This window comes from Galeopterus variegatus, unplaced genomic scaffold (genome assembly GCF_000696425.1).
Source record: "Galeopterus variegatus unplaced genomic scaffold, G_variegatus-3.0.2 Scaffold151, whole genome shotgun sequence".
Lineage (NCBI taxonomy): Eukaryota > Metazoa > Chordata > Mammalia > Dermoptera > Cynocephalidae > Galeopterus > Galeopterus variegatus.
Genome location: NW_007726262.1, coordinates 339,707 through 363,402, shown reverse-complemented (window position 1 = coordinate 363,402; position 23,696 = coordinate 339,707). Strand labels below are relative to the sequence as shown.

Sequence of the window (23,696 nt, the reverse complement as noted above, 5' to 3'; positions counted from 1 at the left end):
AATAATTCATTTATTCATTCTTGAACACCTACTAAGTGTTCAACACTGAGCTAGGCAACAATGGGGGAGGAGGGTATTCTTCACAGAGGTTCTCTTCTCAAGGTGGGCAGCTAGCCAGAGGCAGGGTGGTGGCTCAGGTCAGCCTGAGACAAACTGTGCAGAGAGTAAGTGCCAGAGTCGATTGTTCAGGGGAAGCAGAGCAGGCTGAGAGGGGGCGTGATTGGGGAAGGCTTTATGGAGGAGGCAGATCTTAAGCTGGGCTTTAGGATAAAGTCAGAGAGACAGTAAAACATAAAAGGTGGGGAGGGTGGGGGGAGAAAGGTAGGATTTTGCAGTTTGTGTTTACTAATGGAGGAGAAACTCACCTGGCCCAGGAAGGAGATTTGGGTCTATGGGAGCCTACGCTTGAGGATGTGATTTGGGTTCTTTCATTCTACAGAGTCTTCTTGTCTCCCAGGGACGTCTGAACCCTTAGGAGGAGGGCCTAAAATGAATTGTAGAAAAGCAGACCTCCAAGAGCGTTCTGGAACCTTCTGGTCCTATCACATTGCCTCACACTGGTAATTGGAGGTTCTGAGAGATAAAGGGTGGAGGCAGCCAGCTGCAATGGAAAGAACCACTGCCTGTGTGGTGAAAAAGGACTTCGGGGCCAGACCTGCTGTTTTCCAGCTGTGTGACCTTGGGCAAGTTACTGGTGAGCTTCGTTTCCACATCTGTAAAGAGGAGATAAATGTAGTACTCACCTCAGAGGAATGTCCTGAGGATTAAATGGCACAGTGGCCAGCACCAAGGAGATACAAAAAAGTGGTAGCTTTTAAGAGCAGTAGACAGCAGGGGTGGGTCTAGAACCCTGGAGTTTCATGAGGACTTCCAGATGCATGTAACATAGACGGAGAGAGACTCAAGTAACAGACCCAACCGACTGAAGCCTCAGACAGCTGGGACAGCAAATAACTCCAGTCAGCAGAAAGAACCATAATTATAAGGTTTTGAAAGAGGGAAGGAACCCAGTTTGGCAGAGAGGCATGGGCATTCCTCTGCAGTGGTGCCTAATTAGAGAGAATCCCTAACGAGGAGATGCTCTGAGGTGATCTTTTCTCTGTACAGCAGAGGCTCACCTGGAGGTCCACTGAGCACACACACAAAACACACAAAAAACAACTCTTAAGACTAGGTGGTAACTAGTTCACAGCTGCTGCCTCAAGGTGCCCCCTCAGTAGTGCGGGGAGAACGTGCAGGGTAGGATGGGCCACAGCCCGGAGGACGGGCAGTATTGGTTTCTACCTCAGAGCAGGCTCCCAAAGGGTCTTTTCGGTCCACCAGAGAAAATATTCAGAGAGAAAAGAGCAGAAAATCACTCTGAGAACATTGAGTTTCCAGAGAACTTTTTTTTTTTTCATTTTTTCATTTTTTTCAAAACTTTATTATTAAATTTATGTATAATCTTGTTTACAAAGCTGTAAATAATCAAAAATTTAAAACTACCTTATGATTAATTAAAGGAACAAAAAACATTTTTCTTAAATCCTATAGCTAAAAAATTATTTTTTTTGAGGGGCACGGGCTAAAGAGTAAGTCATGTCATAGGGATCAATTAATAATTTTGGACTCAATGCAGACAATAGCTGTTTGTATTTGTTACTTGAACAAGATTTGTCTGGGAAATTTGACCTTGCAAAAATGCCAGACTAATTTTCCAATGCAGAGGGACTGGCATTTTTTTTTTAATTGGTTATGAAAATTCATGAGATACAAAGCTGATTGTCCCCCCTTGTGCCCATGATGTGAGGGCCAGATTCATACTGGCATCCAGAGATCTTTCTAAACACATTCCCTCTCTGCCTATTTTACTTCAGGGTGATCAGTAAGACCCTTCAGTGGAAAGTTGGGGAGGCTGTGCCTGGATTCTGGGGGAGAGGCACACAGGGGCAGGGGGAGGCCCTGGCCCTGTACCTGAGAGCAAGACCTTTTTTCCTAAAAGAGGCCTGGGGACATCTTGCTGGGAATCAGGTGATGAACCAGCAGGGGGGCATTTCTGTTCCCATGGCAACCTGATATAAGACAATTTGAACTTTTAAAGCCAATTTTTTAGTAAACTCTTGGGGTTAGAAAAAGGTCTGTGTGGAGGATTGTTATTATCTGTAAAAAAAAAAAAAGTGTTTTTTTAAAGTGCTAGATAGGTCAGAGTTATTTTGCTTTTGGTTAAAGCCTATAATGCATTCAGAAAAGAGCATAAAAATATGCATTTTCACATACCTTCTAGTTCTGTTTCTGCTAACACAGACCATGCAACTTAGGGTATTCATCCTTTATTCTTTTATTATTCCATCCATCCAGTATTTATGGAACTTAATCTTTATCCTGGGCTGGATTTCTTACCTGTATAATGAGAGAATTAGTCTGGATTAGGATTTTTGACCTAGGCTCCTAGAATCTAAGGCGGTCAGGGTGGTACTTTGGGGGGCTGCCTTCATCGGGTGTAGTAGGGTGATAGGACAGGGTCTAGGAACCCACTCGGCTTCAACCCAGAACAGCCCAGTTTTTAGCCGTTGTATGTATTGAGTTTCCATTTAAGATTTCTTTTGAAAGAAAGGCTTCCTGGCTGAAAACTCGTTTCCCTAGGGGGTCTCTGTGGATCTTCCAGCAGCAACACTGCCGCGTCAAACCAAATTGTTTTCCAATCGACGTCACTGTGAGGATAAACTGAGATTATAGATGGGAAAGTCTGATGGGTAAACGACTGTTGTTGAGATAACAATGATCGTTACTATTCTCCTAGTGGAGTCAGGTAGTCAAGATACACCCATAGGAAAATGCAGCCTACCATTCGGCCTGCAATTAGGGACCAGGTAGGAGCAGCAGACTCCCGGGTGCTCCAGCAGGGATTCGGAGAATTGCCAGGGCTTTCCTGGGAAAGCTCTGCCTGCCGGCGCCTCCGCAGAGGCTGCTGCGCCCCGGCTCCCCCTGTGCCCACCGCTCAAGCTGCAGGGGAAGCATGCGGGGGGCGGGGAGCAGGCCGGCGGCGGCGCCTCGCGCTGATTGGTGGAGCTGGAGGTTGTTGCTAGGCGACCAGCCCGCCAGAGACCCGGCCGCAGTCCCATCCTCCAGGGGCCCATCCATCCCGCGCCGCGGACCTCATCAGTCACCCTGTGAACCGGATCCCAGCAGCCTAAACTGTCAGCCGCCAAGTGCCCATCTTTCTAGGATTTTCCACTCAGCAGGAGGTCGTGTCCGTGTGGAGGAGGGGAAGGGAAGCCCTCGGTGTCTACCGTCTGGGTCATGCTGAATAGCTCCTTCTCTCTCTGGGCCTCAGCGTCCCCCTTCGATTTCTGGAGTTCATTGACTCGTTATTCATGCATATTTTCATGTTTATTAAGTGCCTAGCATATTCCAGGCACTATGAGTGCTGGGGACAAAGGGATGAACAGAGACCATCCTGACCCTCGTGAAGGGGGGAAACATTACGCGCTTAAACAAATAAATTAGATGAACACATATCTAATTATCCTTTTTCTTTTCCTTCAATTATTTTTGTAGCTCCCCCCTTTTCCCTACTAAACCTGTAGGGTCCCCCAAGTTGACAAGGGAGGACATGTGCTGCGCAGGGGCCTGTACTGTCTGAGTCAGGGGCACGCCTCTCAGTCCCTGCTTCTCCTTTTCTCATTTGGGTCCACACATGAGCCTGACCACACTTGATAAGGACACGGGGCAGGGACCATTGTCCCCTGTACAGATGGGAAAGCTGAGACAGAAACATCAGAAAGCCTTGCCCACGGTCACACAGGGCATTACTGGGGTAGCCGATACCGAGCACTTACTCTATGCAGGCAGTTTAAAAACTCCCTGCCTTCTAACAACCCAGTAAGGCAGGTATTCGTACCCCCACTTTACCGGCCGCAAAATTGAGGCTGAAAGAAGTTATTTAACAAGCCAGTGATGACCCAGATAGAATGTGGTAAAGCTGGGATTTGAACCAGATCTGCCTGGCTCCAAAGCCTGAGCTCTTTCCAAGAAATGGATGTGGTCACAGGAAAGAGTGAAAGACTCTGAGTTGCTGAAACTTGGAGATGTGGCATCCAAGTGTTCTTCAAACTCTCCCAGTCCCGGCATCTTATTTACTTATTTTTCTACTGCAGTTCTTGGCACAGTAGACTCATGAAACCTGGTGAGTTGATCACACTAATCAACATAGTTAACTCTGTTACCTATCCATCTGTCTGAGATGATCTTCCTTTCAAGCTTTTATTAGATAATTAAGTCAAGTAGCTCTTCCCTGGGAGAATCCCCACCACTCTTAGGTTTTTGTTTTCTTTTGTTCTCAACACTCACTGAGTGTTGTGGGAGGCTTGGTGAGCATAGGGATGATGGCCAATTTCCGCCCTGGAGGAATTCCCAGCCTATAGAGAAGGTTACTGAAGGGCCTTCTATGGGAAGAGCACAGTGACAGGCCATGGAGAGGGAAGGAGGAAGACCACAAAGGCCTGCCCTCAGATCTCCTCCTCTGAGCAGAAGTGGATGTGGCTAGTGTGGGCTGGGGTGGGAGCAGCTCACCTTAAGTTTCCTGATCAGAACACATTTGACCTGTGGTGCTATTCTTAAATCCCATTTTGCTTTGGTCAGTGTGGGACCCTGTGTCCCAGGCCTGACAGGCTGCAGCTTTGAAGGAGGCCTTTAAAATGGGAGAAGGTGCTGGAAAGTACAGATGCATGAAGAAGGAAGCTAAATTCATCCCTCCTCTCAGCACCCAGCAATTGCTGTGTTTAACGCTTCACTTTTTACCACCAGAGACTTGTTTAATCAAGAGGATTAGTTGCTTTTCCCCCAAGGAGGAAGAGAGAATGCATGAGAAAGAAAGAGAGAGAGAGAGAGTCAGAGACTCTGAAGACAGAGACACACACAGGACTGAAAAGAAGCAAGAACCTGCATCCTCTGGTTTGTGGCTCCAGTAAGCAGCAGGAAAGTATTTTAAACTAGGCACCAGACTGGGAGAAATACTGCCCCTTCCCTCCCTTGCTACACGATTCTGGCTACAGCATTGCTAATTTCCAGATAGTACCATTTTCAGATGTGGGAGCATTGGAAATGTCAATAATATGTCCATTACCTTGGCCACTGCTTTGTCCCTGTCACCCACCACTACCCTTGAACGACTGAGAGTTGACTGTAAATGAATAATATCCTAAAGCCACAACTAAAATAAGCATTACAAGACTTTAAGTATGCATATATTTGACCTAGCATTCCCACATCTAGGAATTCATCCTAAGGAAATAATTAAGGACATGGGTGAAGAATTTAGCATGAGATTGTTCATTGTACCATTTTTAGGAAAGCAAGCAAACAAAAGAGAAACTAAACAGCCAACCCCTAGTGGGGAGCTAATGGGTAAACAACGGTATAACCTTATAATAGCTTTCCACACTGCTTTTAAAATTAGGTTATCAATGGATATTTACATTCCCACATCTAGGAATTCATCCTAAGGAAATAATTAAGGACATGGGTGAAGAATTTAGCACGAGATTGTTCATTGTACCATTTTTAGGAAAGCAAGCAAACAAAAGAGAAACTAAATAGCCAACCCCTAGTGGGGAGCTAATGGGTAAACAACGGTATAACCTTATAATAGCTTTCCACACTGCTTTTAAAATTAGGTTATCAATGGATATTTATTGACCTGGAAATACATTCACAATATATTAGGTGAAAAAAGCAAGTTAAAAAGTGTACTAGTATGACCCCATATAAGTAAGAATAAACATAACATGTATGGTCTAGGAAGACATAGACCAAATGTTAATTTCTGGGTGGAAGGATTCCAAGACATTTTAATTTATTTTCTTTTTGCTTATCTGCATTTTTAAAAATTATTTTTCCCACAATGAGCATGTAGGAGGGGTACTCAGAAAGTTTATGGAAGGATTTGTATTATCTTTTAATTCTATTTTTCTACAAACTTTTTGAATAGAAGGAACAAATTGCCTTCCACCCATCCCAGCAGTGCCTCCTGCTGGGAGTCCAGGAGTGTAGGGCAAGGTGAATCAGGTGCTCCTGGCTGCAAGGCATTGCGGGAAAACCATTGACCCTGTGGGGCATTAAGCTGCTCATTAAGCACTCCAAAAACAGCGTGTCCCACCCTGGTTTGACTCTCCATTCTGACTGATCTTACAGGAGAGACCTCAGTGACCCTGCACTTTGGTATCTAAATGCTCAGTAGCATCGTAACCTGCTAGTGGGTTGGCTGAGGGAAAACACTACGTGTGTTCTTGTGTAGTAAAGCTAACCTCACTAGAACTGCAGGGCCTTCCCACCTCCCAGGAGCACCCTCCCCTGTAAGGGAGTGATAGCTAAGATGCTCTGTTGCTGAGGTTGGTCCCTACTACACATATGCAGGTGTAATTCTGAATGCTGGCAAGAAAAGGCTGTCACCATGGCAACCCAGGCTCACTCAGCCTCTTTATCCCTGGGATCAGTCCAACACCCAGGAAAGAAGGTGAGGGATGGAGTCAGAAAAATCACTGCCTGGCTGTCTGAACTTGGGCAAGACACTTAGCTTTTCTCTGCCTCAGTTTCCATATCTGTAAAATGGTGCTGAAGCTTATCTTGCCTACCTCTAGGATTGGTGTTGAATAATCTGTGAACTGTAAAACATGAGGGGATTAGAACATCCCTACTTTTGGTTTGTCCCCAAATTGCCCCCAAATTGTGTGTGACTTTGGGCAAATCATTTAGCTTCTTTGGGTAGCAGCTCTATTTATATAAGAGAGTAAGGCACACTGTGATTACTTCTCAGATATATTGCAAGGCGCCTTAGAAAATCCCAGAATCTCAAAGTCGGAAGAAATCTTAGTCCTTTTCACCCATGCTGGAAGCCTATTAGTTAGCTCCCTGACAGAGGTACCTGTCCAGCCTCTGCTTGGTTACCTCGGTGGCAGAGAGCTCACGACTGCACAACTTCCCAGGGATCCCTTGCTACATGACACTAACTGTAAGAAAACTCTTCCGTATAGGGTGTTCTACAATTAAATATTTGTTTAAAAAATTTAGCAATCCTTTTCAGAGCTATTTCCACTCCTGATTTCCCAGAGGGCTTGCACATGGTAGAAATTAGCAGCAGTCAGCAAGAAGCAGGTGCAGGCTCTGGAAGCATTGGGCTTAGTGTAGTAGAAGGAACCTGGGTTCTGGGTCACACGCCCTAGGTTAAAATCCCACTTGGGGGCCGGCCCGGTGGCGCACTGCTACAGTGCGCCGCTTGGGAAGCATGGCAGCGCTCCCGCCGAGGGTTCGGATCCCACATACAGACCGGTTCCCGCTCACTGGCTGAGCGAGGAGCGGGGGCAACACCGAGGGTTGCAATCCCGTAGCCGGTCCCGGTCCGGTACGGGCGCGACACTGAGGGTTGCGATCTGTTGCCGGTCACGAAAAAAAAAAAAAATCCCACTTGGTCCACTTACTAACTGGTTGACCCTGGGCAAGTTATACTACCTCTCTGAGCCTCAGTTTCCTGATCAGTAAAGTGAAGATAGAAATACCGGCCTCACAGTACTGCTGTGAACATTGAGCACGATGGCACTTCTTACGGGGTGGGGAGTGAATCGGTGGCAGGCACGGACACATCCCCCACCCACCCTGTGTCCCCCAGGTTTGTTAGCACCCACCTCTTCAAGAGCTGCCCCCTCACACCCACCCCCCATTCTGACTTCATCTCCTACTGCTGCCTTTTCCTCTCCCCACCTCCCGCCGCCTCCCACACCTACAACGCCACCTATCCCAAGCTGCCCAAAAACCAGGCCTCTGGGCCTTTTCAGCTGCTGTGCCTCTACCTGGGATCCTTCCCTTCCCACCCGCTTCACAGGCTGGACCTAACTCCAGTCACTCCTGCCAGGGAACTTGCCATCATCACTTTCTGCCCTGCCCTGATTTGCACCCCTACTTTGGGGCCACATTGCCCATGCTCACCTCCATCAAAGCACCTGTCACCTCACTGTACTGTCACCTACTTGCTTACTCCCCATCTTCGAGCATCCCCAAGGGTGGGCATCTCACCTTCCTTTGATTCTAGGGCCTGGCCCAGGAGAGACACATTAGTGGTTGTGGAATCCCATTAGATTCATGGAAATTTGGTGTCAGAAGGGACCCTGGAGATGTTGAGGCCACCCTCCCCCTTTAAAGCTGGGACGTTAGGCCCAGACTGACCGAGTAGGTTACCAAGGACCCAACTTGGGGGTCCTTGATTCTAGGGCCAGGCCAGGAATTGAGCTTGAGGCTCTGCTTCCCCAGGCAGTGCCTTCACCTTGGGCTTAAGGAAGTCCAGGCTGGTGGTGGGTGCCCGGGGCCTCCAAGAGACCCCTCCACACACAGCCCCCAGGCCTGTGGCATCTCAGCTCTGTTCCCTCCCCAGGCCCTGTACTGCAGCTGCTTCGTGCCTGTGTACTGTGGCCTCATCCCCCCGACTTACCGCGGCGAGGTGAGTGCTCCCACCTGGTGAGGGGGCGAGCCTGGATCCAGGGGCACCTTGGGGTCCCTATGACCCACACCTGGGAGAGCAGAGGGTGATCTCAGAATGCAGTGGGAGGACCTAGAGCTGGAAAGTCTCTCATGCTTTTCTACTCCGAATTCCCAGGGTAGGTGGATTTCTGGGGCTTTAAAATGAGCTTCCCCAGCTGGGTTGTGTTTCTTGCTGGACCTACCAACCCATTACTGAGCCCAGCAAATGAAGGCTCCACAGCTTGTTGGGACCTGGAACCTTGAATGATGGGCATCTTCAAGGCCACCTAGGCCAGTGCCTCACAAACTTTCAAGTGCCCATGAACCACTCGGGGATCTCATAAAATAATGCAAATTCTGATCCTGTAGGTCTGGGGCAAGGCCTGAGATTCTGCACCTCTCACCAGCTTCTGGTGATGCTGGTGCTGCTGGTCCATGGGCCACATTCTGAGTAGTGATGGTCCGACCCACGCCCACTCCTCATTTTATATACAGAGAAAATAAGGTCCAGAGATTAGGACTCAAGTAACAGATGGAGCTCGCGTTGCCTGTGAGCCTGGTAACTCGCAGGCACCCCCAAGAGTGAGAGCCGTCGTTCACAGGCAAGGCAACAGAAGCCCGAGAAGGGAAGGGGCTCGAGGGTGGCACGAGGTGAGGCTGTGGCAGGGAGCATGGTCTCTTGCTTTGTCCAGAGTATGGGTACCCCGTCCAGAGGCCTGAGAGCCCCAGTCTCAGCATCATAAGATGGCTGAGGGGGATAGTGCAGGGACAGAGCTCTGTGCTGGGGGTCCAGAGGCCACCATGGGCTCACCAAGTGCCCCTGGGCACACTGCTCACCACCAGAACCTTGGTCTCAAGGCTTGTCCCCAAGGGTCTCTGGCCCTGCTGTCCCATGGACCCATTTCCCTGATATGCTCCCTGAGTGGGTGTGGGACCCTGACCCCAGATGAGCACCGCTCACTCCGCCCCCTGCAGAGGTACATCGATGGGGCCTTCACGGGCATGCAGCCCTGCTCCTTCTGGACGGACTCCATCACCATCTCCACCTTCAGCGGGCAGCAGGACATCTGTCCCCGGGACTGCCCCGCCATCTTCCACGACTTCCGCATATTCAACTGCTCCTTCCAGTTCTCCCTGGAGAACATCGCCAGGATGACCCACGCACTGTTCCCCCCAGACCTGATGGTGAGAGGCAAGGGGAGGGGACACAGGGAATAGAGGCAGAATCGGGAGCCAGTGGGGCCCACTCTAGTTCCATCTGTGTCTCCTCCGCTCAACTAGTCTTCCTAGACCTCGCTGCTGACTAGCGATGTGACCATGAATGAGTCCCCTAAGCTCTCCCAGCCTCAGTGTTGTCCCCTGTAAACTGAGGCGATGTCAGACCGCTGGTAGGAATGTTGACTGAACTCTCCCACTGACACGCAGTGCACCAAAGCAAGGTCAGCAGATGGTGACCACGGGCCCAAGCCACCTGTGGCCTGTTTGGGGGTAGCTTGTGAACCAAGAATGGCTTTTCCATATTTATTTATTTATTTATTTAAAAGATGACCGGTAAGGGGATCTTAACCCTTGACTTGGTGTCATCAGCACCACGCTCTCCCAAGTGAGTCAGGGGCTGGCCCTGGTTTTCCATTTTTAAAGGGTTGCAAAAAGAAAGGAAGAAGAACATACAGCAGAGACTGTATGTGGCCATCAAAGCCCAAAATATTTGCTGCCTGGCCCTTCACAGAAAAGGCCTCACGGGCAATGTCTCCTGTCACCCTCCGGCATCCTTTCCCATAGACACTGCTGCTATCCCCAGTTTACAGATGAAGAAATCGAAGCTGTCAGAGGTTACAGCTGATCAGGAGTAGCCCTGGGATTTGAACCCAGACTCCAAACTCTGCTCTTCATATGGCCCACATGTGCCTTCTCTGGTCTCCTCCATAAACGTGTCACCCTCTCCCACCCGGGGGAGGCTGTGATCAGCTGTGAATGGTGTAACACATTAACGCAGCACCCCTGCGACACATGATCAGAAACTGCTCCCAATTCTTCTCAGCAGACAGTGAGGGATGGGACACTGGATGGGTATGTTTTGAAAAGCCCCCCAAACAAAGTTCAGGAACAATGAAGGTAGCTGCCCTGGGTGAGGCGACTGTAGGCCTCCCCCTCGCCTCAGCCTTCATGATTTTCCTGGTGTCCCCCAGGCCCTGCACGATTACTACTACCGAGGGTACGACGACACAGTTCTGTACTTGAGGCGGCTCAGTAAGTACCCTGTGGGGCCCAGGGAAGCGGGGGCTTGGAGGGTGGGGCAAGGACGGGAAGTAGAAGGGCTGGGTAGAGGGGCATTCCCCCCAAATTGGTGACCTGGAGATGCCCTTCACCCAGGAAATGGGGGTGGGGACCCAGCAACCTGCAGTGTCCACGACAGGTCACTGTGACCAGAAATTAGGATGTCTGTGGAAAAGGAGCTTGGGGTTAGCTAATGGGTCAGTGTCTAGGGCATTTGTACACATATATTTATGAATTTAAAAACTTATATTTAGGAAATGCATAGTTCAAATCTCCCTGGAGAATTCCATTTTCATGCCATTTCATTCTCTTCTATTTTATTCTCTTTCCTTATGGAAAGAATAATTCTTTCCATAGAATTATTAATGTAGAACTAAATGTGACTAGTTTATGTTTGTGTAAGACTTTGAGTGACATATCAATCAACAAATCAGAGAGAAGAGCTCCTGCCCTATGCTTGTTTGGAAAGGCAGTCCCTGCCCCTGAGTGTCTTCTGTGTAGTATCAGGCAAAGGAAGCTTCCAGTGGCCTGTATGATGTGCTCTAACTCCATAAAGGCCTTGGCAAACATCTTTGTAAAAAGAAATGAAAAAAAGCTTCCCCATATTTAGAATTAATTCTTTAGAACATGTTTTTGGAAAAGGGGATTATTAGATCAAAGGGTGTTCACCTAACAATATATCAGAAGCTTTCTTCCAGGTTGCCACATGGTCTTTGTGACTGTCTTTTTTTGGCAGCTGTATAATATCCCATCCCAGGTGCACAGAGAACTTTGCTTGATCATCCTTTTAAATGCCCCAGTGCTCACTACTATAAGTAATGCTGTGCGGAACTTTTTGTGTATGTAGCTTTAAAAAATATTTGGGGGTGAGATTAAGGGGTTGAATGAGATTTTCTTCGTAAGATATGTTCAATCTTCTCCTTCTCCTCCTTCTTCTAAATTGCTTCCGGCCTTCCCAAGCTCCCCTTGTCCTGTCTCTGTCTTTTTACTTTTTTCTGGGCCCTGGGGGAGGGGGTCAGGAGAGCAGGACAGAGAGAACGTGGGCTCTGGAGACAAGTAGCCCTGCACCCCCGCGCCCCCACAAGCTGTGTGACCTTGGGAAAATCATTTCCCCTGAGTCGTGGTTTTCTAATCTATTAAAAAAGGGTTTAGATCTTGATTCCTGACACCTACAGACTACATGGTCTTGAGCCAGCAATTAATTGCCTGGGGCCTCAATTTCCTCATCTGTAAGGGAGCTAACCATGGAGCTTAACTCAAAGTTTAATTCTAAGGATTAAAAGAGCAAAGCCATGCAAAGCCCTTAGCACAATGCTCAGATAAATGGTAGCTGTATTGAGAATATCAGAGTGTCCTAGCCATGGCCAATCCAGCCCACCACCCCCTCTGACCTTGGAGACAGGCCCCTCCTCTCATCTATCTGCAGGACAGACTCCTCCTAACCCTGACTGTCCTCTAAAAATTCCCCCATGCTCCACATTTACACAGGTGACAGCTGTGAAAACTGAGCCCCAGGTGTCCAAAAGGCAGATGACCTGAGGGGTATTGGTAGTGGGTGGTGACGGGCCTCACCTGCAGAGCCTTGAGAACAGGAGGGGCTGGCTAGGGCCTGAGGTCCTTTCAGCCACCAGCTGGGCAGCCCCTCCACTCTTTCCTCAGTGGTGGTGTGTGTTGGTGACTTGGGAATTGGAAGATCCCCTGATCTTGATCCAAGTCCTGATTCGGGACTGGGATCTTGGAGCAGACTCCAGTTCCCAGCCCCAGGAGACCCCTCCATACCTCTGGTTACAGCCTGGCTACCTGGCTACCTCCACACCTGTCCCACCTGTTTCTCCCCTAGAATTTTGTCTTCTCTCCTCCTCTCCGCGCAAGTCCTGGAGAGAGTTCCAAAGTGGACATCAGAGGGGGACATCAGGCCCCCCTCTGTCTCAGTATCCCTTCTTCCACCTTCTGGGAGGAATCCTGGGCCCTGTCACCCTTCCCTCACCTTCTACCCTTAGCTGGTGTGGACATTTTCACAGGTGTGATTGGCAGTTTTAAGCCAAAGGATGAAAACTAGTGGTGGCATTTCAGGAAATTGAGGCAGAATATGGAGGATGGCAGGTTTTCCCAATGGCTCTGGAATCATTCCAAGTAGGGACAGAAACAATTCAGAAGGAAGAAAATGTCTCGTGCTGGCTGCCAGCTTTTACTTCCTCTTCCAATTTGCCAGTGTATGCCTGACCCTCTCAGTGCAGGTTTCACCTCCACCATCCAAATCCTCTCAGATTTGTTTTTTTTTATACACTCTCCCTGCGCCAGATGTGAACAGGAACTACTGACACATCCTGAGAAATTGTGGTTGGTGCCCAGAGCCACTATCTTAATCCCACCTGTCATCTGGGAGAAGAAAATGGGAGCCCTTCCACCCCAGCCTCCACCTGATTGCTTTCTGAGTGGGGGTCATCTCTGGCAGGAAGTGACACCCCAAAGGTGCCACCCTCAACTCCTCAACTCCCATCCTCACATCCTTTCTCCTGCCTCCCGAGGGCTCACATCCACCTAATCATTCCTGCTGCCAAGCAAGCCACTCTCCCTGCCCTTGGCTTCCCCTGGCAGCAGCCTCTGCCAGAGGGAAGGGCACTGCTTGCCGGTGTGCCTGACAATCCCCATTCCCCACACAGCCGTGTGAGCGTGGGCAGTGAGGGAAGGTGGAGCTCAGAGGATGCCATGTCTCAAATATCCATCCAGCATCCAGGCATGCCTGGCCAGACCTTCCTTCCCTCCCTTCCTCCTTCTTTCCTTCCTCTCCTTCTTCTCACAATTTGATTGGTTTCCTAGGTGTGTTTAGTTAGTGAAAACTCATCAAGCTGTAAATTAGAACATGTTCATTTTCATATATACATGTAATGTATATATGTTATTCTTGAAATAAAAATGATACATTTTAAATTACTATATGCCAAAATATGACAAATTAAATGAACAAATTCCTAGAAACATACAATTTATCACTACACAAGAAGGAATAGAATATCTGAATAGCCCTACATCTTTTAAATAAATTGAATTTGTTGTTAAAACCTTTACTCTCTCTCTCTCTCTCTCTCTCTCACACACACACACACACACACACACACACACACACCTGTGAAGCCATCACCACAAGCAAGACAGTGAATAATCCATCATCCCCAAAGTTTCCTCCTGCCCTACAGATATGATGTTGATGTGGGTGGCGGGGGAGACGGAGGGAGGAAAGGGAGGAATTGGTAAAGGGACACAAAAATCAAATTCAAAAAAGAGAAACAAACAAACAAAGTATCCTCCTGCCCTTTTGTAATCCCTCCCACCTTCCCTCACCCTGTCCCCATTCCCAAGCAGCCCCTGATCTGCTTTCTGTCATTATAGATTAATTTGCATTTTCTAGAGTTTTCGATCAATAGAAGCTTATGCTATGAACTCCTTTTTATCTGGATTCTTTCAACTCTGCATGATTATTCTGAGATTCATCCATGTTATTGCCTATATAAACAGTTCATTCCTTTTTACATTCCATTCCATTGTATGAATCTACCACAAATCATTTATCTACTCACCTGTTGATGGGCATGTGGTTGTTGCCATATTTGGGTGTTAGGAATAAAGCAATAATGGCCACTGATGCATAAGTCTTCGTACAGACAGAGGCTTTCATTTCTCCTGAGCAAATGCCTAGGAGTGGAATGACTGGATGGTACGGTATGTGTGTGTTTAACATACACACATACATAAATATTTTAATTGTGGTAAAAAACATGTAACAAAAAATTTACCTTCTTAACCATTTTTCAGTGTATAGTTCAGTAGCGTTAACTATATTCACATTCTTGTGCAACAGATCTCTAGAATTTTTTCATCTCGAAAATTGAAACTCTACGCACATTGATCATGAACTCCCCCTCTCCTCCTCCTCCAGCCCCTGGCAACCCCCATTCTACTTTCTGTTTCTCTGAGTTTGACCACTTGAGATACCTCATATAAGTGGAATCGAACAGTATTTGTCCTTTTGCGACTGGCTTATTTCACTCAGCACAATATCTTCAAGGTTCAGCCATGTTGTAGCATGTGACAGGATTTCCTTCCTTTTTAAGGCTGAATAATGTTCCAATCTATGTATATACCACATTTTCTTCAGCCATTTAACTGTTGAAGGACACTTGGGTCGCTTCGACCTTTTGGCTATTGTTAATAATGTGGCAATGAACATGGGGGTGTAAATATCTCTTTCATAATCCTGTTTTCAATTCTTTCGGATCTATAACCAGAATGTATGTTGGACTTTTTAAAGAAACTGGCAAATTGTTTTTCAAAGTGGTTGTATCATTTTACGTTCGTACCAGAAGTGTATGAGAGTTCCAGTTTCTCCCAATTCTCACCAACACTTGCTATGGTCGGTCTTTTTAATTTAAGCCATTCTAATAGGTGTGCTGGAATATCTTATTGTGGCTATAATTTGCATTTCCCTAATGACTAATGATGTTGAACATCTTTTCATCTGCTTATCTGCCATCCATATATCTTCTTTGGTGAAGTGTCTGTTCGACTCATTTGCCCATTTACCCCTTAGACCTTTAATAAGCTTTGTTTTTTAGAATAGTTTTGGATTTACAGAAAAATTGTGAAAATAGTACAGGGAGTTTCCATGTACAACATGCCCAGTTTTCCCTGTCATTAACGTCTCACATTTGTTAGATGTTAAAGTATGGTACATATATAATATGGTACATTTGTTACAATGAATGAACTGATATCGATACATTATTATTACCAAAGGCCCAAGTTTATTCAGATTTCCTTAGTTTTCACGAAATGTCCTTTTTCTGTTCTGATCCCATCTGGGACACCACATTACATTTAGTCGTCATGCCTCCTTAGGCTCCTCTTGTCTGTGACAGTTTCTCAGACTTTTCTTGTTTTTGATGACCTTGACAGATTTGAGTACTGGTCAGGTATTTTGTAGAATGTCCCTCAATTGGGGTTCGTCTGGGGTTATGGGTTTGGGAGGAAGACCGCAGAGGCCACTCTCACCACGTCATATCAAGGGTACATGCCATTGACATGAATTGTGCCTGCTGGTGTTGACATCACTTGGCTGAGGTAGAGTTTGCCAGGTTTCTCCACTGTAAACTTACCCTTTCTCCCCCTTTCCGCACTGTGCTCTTTGGAAGGAAGTCACTACGTGCAGCCACACTCAAGGGGTGGGGAGCTGGGCCCCACTTCCTTAAGGGCCAAGTATCTACCTACACTATTTGGAATTTTTCTGCATGGGAGCGCTCTCTCTTCTCCCTGATTTATTTACTTATTCAATCATTTGCTGTTATCAGTATGAACTCATGGGTAGTTTTTTTTTTATTTATTTTTATTTTTCCTTTTTTGTTGTTGTTTTTCTTTTTTTCTTTTTTTTTTCTTTTTTTCTCTTTTATTTGCTCTTTTGTTCATTTGGATATTTTATACTTTGGATTATTATTTGATACAACTTTATTTATTTTGTCCCTCAAACTGCTCCAGCTTTGGCCATTGGGGGCTCTTTCAGTTGTTTCTTTTACCTATTTTATTATTATTATTTTTTTTGTCTTTTTCCGTGTCCGGCAACGGATCGCAACCCTCAGTGTCACCCCCGTACCGGACCGGGACCGGCAAGGGATCGCAACCCTCGGTGCTGCGCCCGCACCTCGCTCAGCCAGTGAGCGGGAACCGGTCTGTAGGTGGGATCCAAACCCTCGGCGGGAGCGTGCCGCCGCGCTCCCAAGCGGCGCACTGTAGCAGTGCACCACCGGGCCGGCCCCTGCTTTAATCTTCTTAATGAGTATAGATGTTTATGCATTTTAAAAACACTGAACTTTTCTGGTTTATTTTTTCCAAGTTTTAAAAGAAATGTTTTTATAGGATAGGCACATTTTAAAAATGTAATTCTTTGACTAGGTAATAATATATTTTCATGTTACAGAATTCACAAACATAAAATGGCACACGGTGAAGTCTCCCTAGAACCCTCCTTCTGTTTCTCAGCACAGGTCTACCAACAGCCGTTAAATGTTATTAGTTTCTTGTCAGTCCTTTCATTCATATATGTAGTGTATATGATGAACATATATTGTGTAGATAAGTGTATGTGCCGCCGCGCTTCCCAAGCGGCGCACTATCCAGTGCGCCACCGGGCCGGCCCCTCTTTTACCTATTTTAAAAACTGAATTGTTTGTTTTCTTACTGAAGAACTTTTATATAGTTTAGATAAATGCCCTTTATCAGAAATATGATTTGCAAGTATTTTCTCCCAGCCTGATCTGTCTTTTCTTTTCTTTTAATCTGTCTTTCAAATTCCTTAACAGTATCTTCCAAAGAGAAGCTTTTAATTTTGATGTAATCATATTATTAATTTTTTTCCTGTATGGATCATGTTTTTGGTGTCTTACCTAAGAAATCCTTACCTTACTCAAAGTCACAGAGATTTTTCCTCCTATGTTTTCTTCTAGAAGTTTTATAGTTTTTTGGTTTTTCATTTGTCTATGATCTATTTTGAGTTAATATTTGGATATGGCTCAAGGTATAAATTGAAGGGGGTTTGGGGTTTGCTTTTTGTTATTATTTACTTGTGGCCATCCAATTGTCTCAGAATTATTTCTTGAAAATCCTATCCTCTCTCCATTGAGGTGGCTTTGCACATTTGACTAAAATCAACTGTCCGTGTATGTCACAGGTCTATTTCCAGATTCTTGTTTTGTGCCTTAATAGATTTCTCTACCTTTATGCCAATACCATACTGTCTCGATCACTGTAGCTTTCTAATAAATGTTGAAACCAGGTAGTGTTAGTCCTCCAGCTTTGTTCTTTTTCAGAGTTTTTTGGCTAGTCTAGGCCCTTTGTGTTTCCACATGATTCTTTCTACACCCTTCCAGGTGCAAGCCCCAGACACCTCTCTGCAGCCCCTTGATAGGTTCGCCTGGATCGCTGTTGCCTTTTCAATGAGTCTCTATGGCTGCAGTGATTGTGTTAAAACCATAGTCAGGTCATCACCTCCCTTGCCTACAAGTCATGACGTGAAAATGGATTCCACGAAAACCAAGGATCCTCACTGCTACCGATAGGCACAGGGATCAGAACCCTTGACCTTGGTGTTATCAGCACCACACTCTAACCAAGTGAGCTAACCAACCAGCCCCTCCAAAAGTGTGGAAATAGTTTTTACCCTTACTACATTCTGTTTCACACACACAATTAGAAACACTGAGAAGACTGGGTCTGTTTTATGGGCTCAGTTCTGAGAGCTCAGGCTTGGATGCAGAGAGAAAAAACTCTGGTTTGTGGTCTGGCCCCTGTGGCCTCCTCAGCCCCCTCCCCCACCACCCTTCAACCCCTCCTGCAGCCACACTGACCTTGCAGGCCCTCAGTCTTATAGCCTCGTGTTTGCTGTTTCCTCTGCAGAAATACTCCTCCCACCCCACCCTGACCATCCTGGGCCACTCACCCTTCAGATCTCAGCTCAATGTCACTCCCTTAGGGATGTTTTCCTCTCTCCTAGCACCATGGGCCTCTCTCCTAGCACTTGCCTCATGTATTAGTCCATTTATGTTGCTTATAACAAAGTACATGGAACTGGGTGATTTAGAAAGAAAATGAAATTTACTGCTTACAGTTTCTGAGGCTGGGAAGTCCGAAGTCCATCTGGTGGTGGTGACAGTGACCCAGGGATCTCACATTGTAAGATGCTGGAAGCAGAGAGAGCAGAGAGAGAGAGCAAGAGAGAGACATACTCTCTTCTTTTAAAGCCCTCAGAACCACACCCTGACCACCATTATTAATCCATTCACTACTGCACGGTCCTACCACCCAATCACCTCTTCAAGGCTCCACCTTTCATCACCATAATAGGATTTCCCACCCTCTTAACAGTCACAGTGGGGGCTAAGTTTCTAATACATAAAACTTGGGGGACACAATTCAAGTTTCAGTGAGTTTTGGGGGGACATAATTCAATCCACTACACCTCAGCTAAAACCTTAGATCATTCGGGTGGGCAGTGCCTGCCTCTCCGGCACCAGACTGTATGCTCCAAGAGGCCCGGAACTCTCATGTTTGTTCTCGCTCCCTGTAAATTCAAGTAAGTAAAGAAAGGCCATCAAAAAGCACAATCTTATTTATGAAAATGACTTGGGAAACCATTTTTTTGTGGACACTATGCTTGTGCAGGGGTTAGCAACATCACCTCTGACCCCATGCTGCTGTTCTTCCTAGATGCTGCTTACCTTAATTCTCCCTCCAAGAGAGTGATCTTCCCCCGGGTGGAAGTGTACTGCCAGATAGAAGTCGCCCTCGGCAATGAGTGCCCTGAACGCAGTCCACCAAGCTCCCGATCGGAGCAGGCCTGTCTGGAAGAACCCACACAGCTTCGCACACAGTGGGCTCCCGAAGGGGATGGACTTGATGGCCATGGCCCACCTGTGTCCCCTCCTGTACAGACACCTGACTCCACATGTGAGTGCCCTGTGGAGTCATCTGTTTCTCCACCTGTCTGTTCACTAGAGCAGTCACCTGCATCGCCACTGGCCTCATCACCGCCACGTTCTCTGACTGACTTGCCACCTGTGTCACCTACATCACTCTCAGCTGTGCACTTACCACCCAGCTCAACATCTAGCTCACCACTGCCCACCACACCATCTGGGCTGTCACCTGTGTCGCCTCAGCAGCAGGTACAACCACCTGGATCACCACCCAGATCCCCACCCTCCCAGGCATCCACATCACCCAGCCCATCCCTGGGACCTTCAGCTGTGGGGGCACCTCAAATATCGCCCCAAGGTTCTCCTTCGGCATCACCAGCACAGCCACCTGCAGAGGAACTGCACCCAGAACAGCCCCAAGGTATGGACCCTTCTGGCTTCTCCTGGCTTTCTCACGTCTGCAGCCCCTGCAAGTGTGTAACACCACCGTGGCTGATAACCACTGCCGTAGAGGGTCGGGCTGGTGAAGTTAGCATCCTTCGTAGCGGCTCTGCCTGTTATGAGGACAGGCCACCATAGGGGGCAGTGTGATCGACAGTTCATTCCTTGGGTGCAATGATTCTCGTGCTCCCCCAGCAGCAGCAACGGTGTCACCTGGGAGCTTGTTAGATATGGCACTTCTCAGGCCTTAGCACAGGCCACTAAATCATGAACTCTGGGGCTGGGGCCCAGCTGTCTTTTTTACAAGCCCTCCCGATGATTCCTTTCCCCCCTCACACTTGAGAACCACTGTTGCAGTAGATTTTTACTGTGAAAGCCACCGTGCGGGGCAGTGCCACTAAGAGTGGTCCGCAGACCAACCCAGCCCCCGAACTGTTTGTTAGTTCACGACGAGGTGAGTGCAGAGACTGAGGGTAAGGTTTAGAAACGCTTATAGCAATAACATACTGCCATGACATCCGTTTTTTCACTAATTTGTTTGAAATGCATTTCACAAAAGTGCTAGTCCGTTACGGATTGTAAATAATTTTTTTTTAAAGCTGGTTCTTCACTACAGATAGTTTGAGAAGCACCACTATAGGGGCCACAAGGAGGAAGCATTCTTGATCCTTACTCTCAGTAAATCTCTCCAGCAGAGGAGACGGCGTGGATACTGACCTCAAAAATACAAGTACTAAGTACTACGTAACTAACAAAAACAGAGTGTGGGAGGGTATTCATGGAGAATAAGGTCACTTCTCTCTGGTGGAATAGGAAAGCCTTCTTGGGAGTAACAAGTGGGCTAAAGTGGGCAGAATTTTGGCAATAGTGGTGGTGGGATCGGATGGGATGAAGTAGAAAGAGCAATTAGGATTTCGTTTATTCAAGAGGCTCAGGTGCAGAGCAGGACACTCAGGATGGCACACTCAGAATGAAGAGGATCTGTGTGCCACCACTGTGCGGGAGACCCCAATGATGGGCTGAAGCCAGGTTGTACAGTCCTCACGGTCCATTCAGCCAAACTTCCATATTGTTAGGGTAAACACACGATGAAGAGGATCTGTGTGCCACCACTGTGCGGGAGACCCCAATGATGGGCTGAACCCAGGTTGTACAGTCCTCACGGTCCATTCAGCCAAACTTCCATATTGTTAGGGTAAACACACATTAGCAAGATTTCCTTCTTTGGGGGTCTGCCCCAAGTCAGAGGTGACCTCTTTCTCTGGAGTAGGCTTACTTTGATTCTTTTAATCACAATGAGACAAAAACATCAGGGTATTAAGAGTCAGAAAATTGGTCAAAGTGTTATACATGCTGTCTTATTTCCTGTTAAATGCAATGTGTTTGTTTTATATTATTCACACCTGTGCATGAAGGTGGACATCTTCAGGAGCCTGAGCAATCTCAGGCCCTGGGTTGGCATTCCTCACTCATATTGGGGGTGGACAGAGGGCACATATAGCCCAGTGGTTTTCAACTGGGAGTGATTTTACCCCCAAGAGACATTTAGCAATGTTTGTAGACATTTTTGGTTGTCACCTAGTGGGTGAAGCCCAGGGATGCTGCTAAATATCCTACAATGCACAGGACAGCCCCCACAACGAAGAATTATCTAACCCTTAATGTCAATAGTACTGAGGTTAGGAAACCCTGTTATAGCCTACAGCTGAGCCTCAACAGTGACATCCTAAGCCATCTATGACAACAAGGCAGATCAGAGCTTCCCCAGGGTTTAGAGGTATCAGTCATTTAGTGATGGCCATGGTGGTATTGGGGGACTGGAGAATTGCAAAAAGCCCCAGGAAAATCCATAAACAAAGGGACAAGCCTCACTGCAAGTAGATTTGGAAGATCTAGGATATCCAACAGGTCCCTAACAAAAGAACTTCAGGTGGGGGAATCTAAGTATATTTTCTATTACTTTTACTTACATATATTACATTATTATGTATTTTCTTCTTATATTATGTATCCTCATAGTCTTTGAAAACATGCAAATAGCTTACTTAAGAACAATGATCCTAAAACTATTAATATTCTCTATTCCAAGGCAAAAGAAAAAAGCATTACATGACGCCTGTGATGGCAAGTTCAGACCCCTCCAGGGGATTTTCCTGAAAACTCCCCCTAACATGCTGCTTTCTGTGAGAGAATTGTTTCTAATATGTCAAGGGCCAGCACCAGCCCTTCTGCAGATGCTGCAGCTCTGGGTCTCAATCAAATCCAACAACATGATTCTGGTCCTAAATATGAGAATTTGAGACAAGAGAGTTCTTTACTGCTGTTGAACATCTTCACTTGCTTACCATCGTTATTCCAAAATGACTGGGTATACGCCCTTCCCCCACCTCTCTCACGTCTCCTCTGTTTCTACTTTTGGCTGTAGCTCCCTTTGCCTCTTCAAATCCGAAAAGCACCGCTCCTCCAGTTAATGTGAAGGAAGCCATCAGCAAGTCTCACGTAATGTAAGTTTCTCCTTCACTGGGAACGTGTTCTTTCCTTTGCTCAGGGGAAGGGAGCCCAGCTAAGTGATGTTTTCCATCTCTTTAGCTGCCCTAGGAACACTGGGAGTCTTTTCTAGACTGTGTGATTACAATCCACCCCTTTACATCTCATGACACCTCCCCGCCCCCACCTTCTTCAATGAGGGTGTGTGTGGGAATGAGCCTGTTGTGTTGACGATGTCATTCTCTTCAGTTCTCTCCTGTGCTTGCTGGCAGTGCACCTGTGCACCTCCCGCCCAGCCCGCTGCCCTTGTATTTTACTCTCTGGTGATGCTGCAGTACAAGAGGGCTAGCAGGCATCCTACATCCTAGCCTCCTGCATGGTATGAATTAAGGGACTCTATCAAAATATCCAAGTTATTTTCTACTTGCATGATAAAGACCTAATATTTCTTTGTTATAGATTGTCCTGAGAACATCTTTTTTATAATGCAATCAATTGTCTGGGTTGTGTAACATATCCTCCAAAATTATCTTTGCAGTAATTATGAGAGGGCCTGGGGATCTATATTTTCTTAAACTTCCCAGGGAACTGCATTACAAAGACTCCCTTGCTGGCTGGATGCTGGTTGGGTCATCCAGTGGAAGGCACCAGCAAGAGATCAGAGGGCAGTGAAGGGTGTTTCTCCTTGCACCCCCAACCTCCACCCTCATTCCTCTCTGCCTTGGGGCAGCTCTGGCAGTGGCTGGGCTTTTCCTAGGCCACAGGGGCAGGTATTGGGAAAGCAGAGCCTGAGGCATTTTTACTTTTGCTGTTTGTACCATATATCATATCAGACTTGTTATAATTCACCTGCTTCCTACATTAAGTATAATTTTAACTATAAAGCTTTTTGAAAGCTTTTGTATAAATTTAATAGTTTTGAGCTTAGGCATGGGTTATGCATTTTGTTTACATGGTTTAAACTTTTTTGCATTTACAAAAGCTTGAGTTTCAGTTGACTGGTTGGCATAATGTTACTTATATAGATATTGATTGATTACAAAAAGAAGTTGGCTGGGGAACTCCGATGCTCAGCCAGGGTTGAGAACCACAGCACTGGTGTGTGCACCTGCAGAGCTGGAGCAGGCCCTGATACTGGAGGACACAGAACAGGTCATTAACAAACCACCTCCTTCATCTCTTTGCCCAGGGAGAGGCCTACTGAAGACTCGAACTCTGTGAATAAGGTATTCAAGAAGAACAAACAAAAGACAAGTGGCACCAGAAAAGCCTTCTCAAGACATTTGCGATCCAAAAAACCAAGCAGCAAAGTGCAGTGAGCATGACTAATGTTTCTTAAATCCTACAGGGAGGAGCAGCTTTGGGAACAGTCTGTGGGGATATTCCAAGGAAAGAGGGGGAATCAGTAAGGAGGGGGTTGGGAGCTTGGGCTTTGGAGTCAGACACACACGACATAAAATCTCTACTACTCTGCCACAATCTCACCAGTGATCATGGTTAGGACACTTGGTCTCTCTGAGCCTCCATTTCCTGATCTATAAA

General features: G+C 46.7%; 1 protein-coding gene across 1 annotated transcript in view; it reads left to right on the top strand.

Annotated features, from left to right (window-relative positions):
- Positions 1 to 23,473, top strand: part of PNPLA1 (patatin-like phospholipase domain containing 1) — a 37,302-nt gene extending 13,829 nt beyond the window's left edge. Inside the window, exons 3-9 of the mRNA XM_008592070.1 lie at positions 8,402 to 8,467; positions 9,463 to 9,672; positions 10,677 to 10,737; positions 19,018 to 19,647; positions 21,911 to 21,916; positions 22,093 to 22,171; positions 23,344 to 23,473. Coding sequence (XP_008590292.1) covers positions 8,402 to 8,467; positions 9,463 to 9,672; positions 10,677 to 10,737; positions 19,018 to 19,647; positions 21,911 to 21,916; positions 22,093 to 22,171; positions 23,344 to 23,473 — 1,182 coding nt within the window. The remainder of the gene's footprint in view (positions 1 to 8,401; positions 8,468 to 9,462; positions 9,673 to 10,676; positions 10,738 to 19,017; positions 19,648 to 21,910; positions 21,917 to 22,092; positions 22,172 to 23,343) is intronic.
- Positions 23,474 to 23,696: the final 223 nt, after the last annotated feature.